The sequence below is a fragment of the Salvelinus alpinus genome, chromosome 35 (genome assembly GCF_045679555.1).
Source record: "Salvelinus alpinus chromosome 35, SLU_Salpinus.1, whole genome shotgun sequence".
NCBI lineage: Eukaryota > Metazoa > Chordata > Actinopteri > Salmoniformes > Salmonidae > Salvelinus > Salvelinus alpinus.
In genome coordinates, this window is record NC_092120.1 from 23,133,670 (window position 1) to 23,141,356 (window position 7,687).

The 7,687-nt window shown below is 42.2% G+C and overlaps 1 protein-coding gene across 1 annotated transcript; it reads right to left on the reverse strand.

Annotated features, from left to right (window-relative positions):
* Positions 1-486: 486 nt before the first annotated feature.
* Positions 487-7,418, reverse strand: rrp15 (ribosomal RNA processing 15 homolog). Its single transcript, XM_071383561.1, has 5 exons — positions 7,311-7,418; positions 6,167-6,576; positions 5,855-5,952; positions 4,571-4,757; positions 487-1,071 (listed from the first exon to the last, which is right to left on the reverse strand). The coding sequence occupies exons 1-5, from the start codon at positions 7,357-7,359 to the stop codon at positions 913-915; spliced, it is 903 nt and encodes a 300-aa protein (XP_071239662.1). The 5' UTR covers positions 7,360-7,418; the 3' UTR covers positions 487-912.
* Positions 7,419-7,687: the final 269 nt, after the last annotated feature.

Sequence of the window (7,687 nt, forward strand, 5' to 3'; positions counted from 1 at the left end):
CCCAGCAGCGTTGCAGTTCTTAAATCTTACGTGTCTTGCCCATTCACCCCGAATGGCACACATACACAATCCATGTCTCGCAATCCTCTCAAGTCTTAAAAATCTTTCTTTAACCGGTCTCCTCCCCATCATCCACACATTGAAGGGGAATTAACAAGTGACATCAATAAGGATCATAGCTTTCACCTGGTCAGTCTCATGGAAATATCAGGTGTGCATAATGTGGTCCCGTGTGGCTCAGTTGGTAGAGCATGGCGCTTGCAACGCCAGGGTTGTGGGTTCATTCCCCACGGGGGGACCAGGATGAATATGTATGAACTTTCCAATTTGTAAGTCGCTCTGGATAAGAGCGTCTGCTAAATGACGTAAAATGTAAATGTAAAAATGTGTTGTACACAGTGTATAAACACGTTGATAAGGCTTTCGTTAAACTAGTGCTATAACTCAGTTCACCAAAAAACAATTAAACACAAAACTGAAAAGGGAAACGTTTATCAACGGGCTTTTTATTGAGGGACATGCAACTGTTAGGGGGGGGGGGGGGGGAAGGTCTATATACACACACAACAGAGTTCAGATGGAAAAATGTTCAGTGGGACCTTGACAAGCCAGAGAGCACCAGCATTACACAAACTAGGTATCCTGACCCAATGCATTGTGAGCCAGAACAGGTCATTGACCGCAGTCTTTCTTCAGCTCCTGGTTCAATATAGAAAATTCAAAGAGGGGTCTTTGGGCCTGGTAGAGCTGCCTCTGGCGGAAGAGGAGAGGGAGGCTGGGTTGAGCCGATCTCAGCGATGCAGGACCCTTCAGCTCCATTCCTCACAGTGGACTCAAAAGGCACAGTCGTGTGTACACACACACACTCCTGGGCGTGCTCAGTCATACACACACTTAGATGGGCCCGTCTGCTCAGTCCGACTCGCTGTTGTCGTCCTCCACATCCCCTGGTGCCTCCTGCTCGCCCCCCTCCTCGTCGCTCTCCTTGTCCCAGTCCTTCATGGAGGCTCCCATCATAAAGTCGTCTCTCAGCACACTCCAGGCTGGCTTCTCTTCTGCCTCCCTGCCAGTCTATACACAAACAAAATATATCAACTTTTTACAAAGATGGTACTTACTACCCATACATGATCAGTTTCTTATATAAAACCTATTTCCACTTCAGGTGTATGATCAAACGCAGGAATAGACCACCACTACAACGCCCAACTCCTCAGTCTCATAACAATAGTCTCCAAGAAAGTTTCACAACATCCCAAAGCCAACAGTGCCACCATGTGGACATCAAGGGAAACTACACATATGACAACAGGCCACTCCAGAGAATATTTATAAAATTATTACAATTAAATAAGCGGTTATGAGAGCAATTATTACAGACCTGTCCTATACAATACGCATTTTATTAATGTTAAAATCCCATGTCCGTCACCGGAAAAATATCCTTGGTTTGGGCTTCGGAAAAATTCCCTAGACGCAATAGATGGTAGTTTGGGGATTGGCATCTATCTAAACCCTTTAATCCCGTGCGAGCCCAGCTATAACACTGACCCTCTAACCCTGAAGCTCAGAGGCCCTGTTAGTATATCAACATGTATGTCAGACTGTCCCTATGATGCTGCTGTTAGTATGGCCGATTAATTAGGGCTGATTTCAAGTTTTCATAACAATCGGTAATCGGCATTTTTGGAATGTTGTAATTGTCATCATTTCAAATGTATATAAATAAAAATCGTCACCGGCTTTTTTGGGTCCTCCAATCGGTATCGTATCGGCGTTGAAAAATCATAAAATCGGTCGACCTCTAATATTTATACAGACGTGAGAAGGCCGAAAAGTGGGACATAGGCCAAAGCGGCGCCATCTTCACATTCCTAATCAACACAGTGCCCCTGCACCATAACTACCACCATATCAGATTATTAGATAAAAAAAAAAAAAACACCACCTATCACATGCTATATCCAAGCTAACAGTTTTTATTTGATTTATTCCTTATTTTACCAGGTGAGTTGCAAAGAGGGCTGACCCCATTTAGTCAACTGGTCGAATGTTTGGTCAACCGAGATTTCTTTAGTTGAGAAGTAGCAAAAAAATCCAAAAAAATCATGGTGTACAAGACACCTTGTGGACTGATCCATTGTGGAGGCCGTGGGGATGGCACAGTCCATAGTGCAACACAAATAAAAATTATTATTTTGTAACAAATGCGTTGGATAGCGGTCGCTGTCCACAGTTCTGAAATATCAGTGTGCTGTTGAATTGGCACCTTTTCCTAGACCATGTTGCTAAGTGAATAACAGCTAAATTAACCAGCATATTGGTGTTGAGAACAATGTGGCGTAGGCAGCAGCGTACTTAAGAGACACGAAAAATGCCCTTACCTTAATTGTCAAAGTGAGGAGAACAGGACATGCTACCCAAAACGAATGAAAATAAAATGATGCTGACCACATCTAAAATATAATTTCCACCTCAATAAATGAGCCCAACAACATACTCGTAAAAAATATTTTAACATATAACCTATGCATGGTCTATATCAGGGATATTCAACTGTTACCCTAAGAGGTCCGGAGACTGCTGTTTTTCTGTTCTACCTGATAATTAATTGCACACACCTGGTGTCCCAGGTCTAAATCAGTCCTTGACTAGAGGGGGACAATGAAAAAAAGCTGTGGAACTGTCATCGAGGTCCCGAGTTGAGTATGAGAGGTCAATATTATCAGATGTGCTAGAAGCAATAAGCATTATCGTCTGTAGCCCAAATGATGCAACATAGTGGCTATAAATACAAAGGCTGAAGCATGCGGGTTTGTCTATCTGCATTTACCCCGTTAGACAAAACATCCTGATTAAAATAATTATACCTAATAAAATTAACAAAGTATAATTCATAATTCACTTGAAAGATGTTTTTGGCTTTGAAAAGTGTTTTTCCTACAACTGTTGTGCATTGACTTTGTCAATTAGAATTTTAGAACTATTTAACTATCAAAGTAATTGTTTAAAACCTGGATGTTTGTCATTTTACGAGGCATGTCTTTACTTGTTTCAAAGAAGCCTAGCCAAAATCCAACCCTAAAGAAAATGAGGGAATTATATAAACACTTCCTCACATGCCACTGAAAACAGCAACTCTCTCATGTTCTACTGGTTTTCAAATCAACTTTATTTCACTGTCAATTAGCCAAAGGCCCAATTCTAGTCATATTAGCAACCCATGCTAGTTGCTGCATGTTTAGATCTCCCAGCTTTCTACATTTCTAACGGATATTTTCATCTCCGTCACACGAAACCGCTCTCTCATGTGCATTGTGAACAGTGTTTTCCTGCTAATTGCATATTGGAAGTGGTGTAAAGTACTTAAGTAAAAATACTTTAAAGTACTACTTAAGTAGTTTTCATGGGTATCTGTACTTGACAACTTTTACTTCACTACATACCTAAAGAAAATAAATGTACTTTTTACTCCATACATTTTCCCTGACACCCAAAAGTACTTGTTATATTTTGAATGCTTAGCAGGACAGAAAAATGGTCCAATTCACTCACTTATCAAGAAAACATGCCTGGTCATCCCAACTGCCTCAGATCTGGCAGACTCACTAAACACGAATGCTTAGTTTGTAAATTATGTGCGAGGGTTGGAGTGTGCCCCTGGCTATCCGTAAATTTAAAAAACAAGAAAATTGTGTTGTCTGGTTTGTTTAATATAAGGAATTTGAAATTATTCATAGTTTCACTTAGATTTAAAACCAAACACTAAGACTTTTACTCACGTAGTATTTTACTGGGTGACTTTCACTTTTTTATGAAGGCATCTTTACTTTTACTCAGTATGACAATTAGGTACTTATTCCACATTGCATATTGGAACATTTGCGCGTAGCCTACTGCCGTGTGCGCAATGCTTATAATGTAATTTATTTAAAAAAATAGTTTATCGACATTAAGCTAAACTTGTTGATCTATTGCTTTTTAAAAAACAATTATGTGTAGCGGTTGTATGAATTTGGGATCTATCGTCCCACAACGGCCCCAGACTGTATCAAATGTTTATTTCTCGCACAGAACGACCAAGCTCGGTTAACTTTATTACTATGGGGTATAGAAAATTGACACAGGCTAGTGATTTTGCGGTTTGTTTACTTGTCTTGTTGGCTGAGGAAAAGCAAAATGTGGACAGTTCTTCTAACATCATCAAAGTGCGCATCAGAATTCGATAAGAAGGATGCACGCTGATGCATCCCTGATGTGTCGGTCTTCACTTGTAGGCTACTTCGGAGCTGCTAGGCCTGTGACAAGGACCCGATCACTTGACGGGTACTGGCTAATAAGAATTGATATAGCTGAGAGAGCCGTGCGAGTGAGGTGCTTTGGTGCACAGCAACTGGCATCCGGGAGAATGAAATTATAATTATTATATTCAGCACAACTACAACTGGCTGCAATTGACACTTTAGCTGCAATAAATCTTTAAGGCGGGGGGCTGATTTAGCACCTGCCTTAAGACCAACTCTGGGAAAACAACACAGTGGGAGAGAGAGGTATCGGGGATGAAACTCACCATCTGTCTCTCGGTCTTGACAACCCCGCTGCCTCCCTCTGTGCCACGCAGCACATTGATGAAGTCTTTCTTGGAGACAGAGGAGAGGAGCTTGGCCTTCTTCCTCTCCGAGCCGCCCGCCTCCTTCACCTTCTCATCCACCGTTTTCTGGTGCGTCCTCACGGCGTTGAACAGCTGTACCACCCCCCTGTGGAGAGGGGTACACACAGCACACTGTCATTCTGGTAGAATTTAAGGCCAATTCACTGTATGATTAATTGTAATATTTTTTGCGACGCTTATATTTAGCACTAAATCATAAATGCATGGGATTTTTCCCTGATCTAATCATTTTGTTATCCCCATCCTCACCTGGCAGGCATTGTATCATCATTAAGAGATATGCTGTTGAATTCCACCTTTTGTTGTGTTACAGTTTGAATTCAAAATGGTTTAAAATGTTTTTTTCCACCCTCACCCATCTACACACAAACCCCCATAATAAAGTGGAAACGGGTTTAGAAATATTCACTAATATTTTTCAGCAGCAGGGACTGGGAGACAAGTCAGGATTGAGGGAAAGATGAACAGAGAAATGTACAGAGAGATCCTTGATGAAAACCTGCACCAGAGTGCTCAGGACCTCAGACTGAGGCGAAGGTTCATCTTCCAACAGGACAACGACCCTAAGCACACAGCCAAGACAATGCAGGAGTGGCTTCGGGACAAGTCTCTGAATGTCCATGGGTGGCCCAGCCAGAGCCCGCACTTGAACCCGATTGAACATCTCTAGAGTGACTTCAAAATAGCTGTGCAGCGACGTTCCTCATCTAACCTGACAGAGCTTGAGAGGATCTGCATAGAAGAATTGGAGAAACTCCCCAAATATAGGCATGGCTAAGCTTGTAGCATCATACCCAAGAAGACTCAAGGCTGTAATCGCTGCCAAAGGTGAATCAACAAAGTATATCTGGTATTTCTGTGTTTTCCTTTTAATACTTTTGCAAAAAAAAATCACACAAAAAAAAAAACAATGTAATCAATTTTAGAATAAGACTGGAAAGTAACAAAATGTGGGAAAAGTCAAGGTGTCTGAATACTTTCTGAATGCACTGTACTATAAAATAAAAATACATAATTCCACTTTGACATAATGGGGTATTGTGTGTAGGCCAGTGACCAAAAAATCAAAATTGAATCCATTTAAATTCAGGCTTTAACACCGCAAAATTTGGAAAAAGTCACACGGTGTGAATACTTTCCGAAGGCACTGTAGGTCTGTAAGCGGCACAAGTGTGTTTGTACCTGGTAGCAACTCTCTGCATGTTCCTCTCATTCTCTCTGTCTTTTACAACATCTGGTTTCTCTCGACACATCATCTCCCAAGCTTGCCTTTTATCAGTCTGGTGGCCAAGGAAAAAGTTTTTAAGCACATACATACATGCAAGCTGTACTGAATAAATGCCATGGGTGGAATTTAACACCAGGTGAACTGGTCTAAGGCCATTTCTGTTATCAGGCTATCATCTGACTTCAATAACCAGTTTAATACCGTTTACATTAAAGTGAGAGATTGACATACAGGTACATCCACACAGACATGAAAATAAACAGTACCTGTTTCTTCTTCTCCAGACTCTCCTTCTTCGCCTTCTCCCTTATCTTGTCCAGCTCTTTGTTCTTCAGCAGGATGCTGGGTTTGCGCTCTGGCGTTTTCTTCTGCAGAATCTTGGCCATGGCCTCCGCCCATCCAGCATTGGGGTTGGCGTCGACATCACCTGCTTCCCTGTTGCCTTCGCCCTCGTCTTTCTCTCCTTCGCTCCCTCCATCCTTAGCCTGTTCCCCATCACTCTCTCCATCGTCTTCTCCGGCATCGCTCCCTCCGTCCTCTGACCCCTCTCCATCGCTCCCTCCATCCTCTGAACCCTCTCCATCGCTCCCTCCATCCTCTGACCCCCCTCCATCGCTCCCTCTGTCAGAATCATCACTCTCAGCACTGTGGTCCTCCTGGGGCTCAGAATCCTCTTCTGACGTGCGAAAATTAGGCATTTAACATATTGACTTACACAAATAATGGCTAGGCTTAATCGGTTAGGCTGGGCATGAACTATTGATTCGATCAAATGTTTAACTTACACAGACAGCTTGCTAACCAATTATCTAAGTTAGTTACGTCACATAGGCTAGCTACTTTTTAGATTTTTGTTTATTATTTCACTTTATTAACTAAGCAAGTCTGTTAAAAACACATTCTTATTTACAATGGCGGCCTACACCGGCCAAACCAGGAAGACGCTGGGCCACCCTATGGGACTCCCAATCACGGCCGGTTGTGATACAGCCTGGATTCGAAACAGGGTGTCTGTAGTGACGACTCAAGCAATGAGATGCAATGCCTTAGACCGCTGCGCCACTCGGGAGCCCCAAAAAAACGTGGACCTTTCGCGTGTAAAGCGAACGTTAATGCCATTTGATATTTCAAATGCAGAGTGAAGACAACTAAAAGCAAGTACCATAGCTAGTTAGTACGTTGATATGCCTACTTAAGACTCCATAGGGTTTAATGTAACATTTTAGATACCTAACGTACAGCCATAGATTATCTGATCATGCTAGAGTGCCAATGCTATGTTAGCTAGCCTAGCTACCAGCTTGAGTCCAGTCTGTTGAGTCTGGGAGAGACCAACGATACAAGGTTAATCATCTAGCTAGCTGGCTATACTTCTTTTGAACAATTCTAAGAAAAACTATTAAAGCTTACCTAATATCCCAGCTGAGATCTCCACATGTGCCTTTTCCACAGATGCCATTATTGTGCCGCACTGAAACCATTCCGTGAACAACGTTCCGTTCCGTGATGTTTAGTTCCGTATAAAAAGTTCCCACTTGACTTGACTGTAGTCCAAAGGCCGGCAGATGGCGATATTGAGCCGTTTCATCGTACCATCCAAATGGACTGCATGCAGCCAGCTATACACTTGTATCCCCTGTGGACCGGTTCATACGTAAAACATTCTCCATTCAGGCTACAAAGGTGTGGATTTCCTCCTTAACTGATTTAATGGTGAGAAAGCAGAAAAAAAGGGAAAATATATGTACTTTCTTTATGAAACTTCATTTTCCACCATCATGCTTGGC

Excerpts from the sequence above, each read along its gene's own strand:
- rrp15 (XM_071383561.1), bottom strand. The coding sequence starts at position 7,359 with ATGGCATCTGTGGAAAAGGCACATGTGGAGATCTCAGCTGGGATATTA. Across the intron at positions 5,953-6,166 it reads GTCTGGAGAAGAAGAAACAG|ACTGATAAAAGGCAAGCTTG; the intron begins GTACTGTTTATT and ends CTTGGCCACCAG. Across the intron at positions 1,072-4,570 it reads TCAAGACCGAGAGACAGATG|ACTGGCAGGGAGGCAGAAGA; the intron begins GTGAGTTTCATC and ends GTTTGTGTATAG.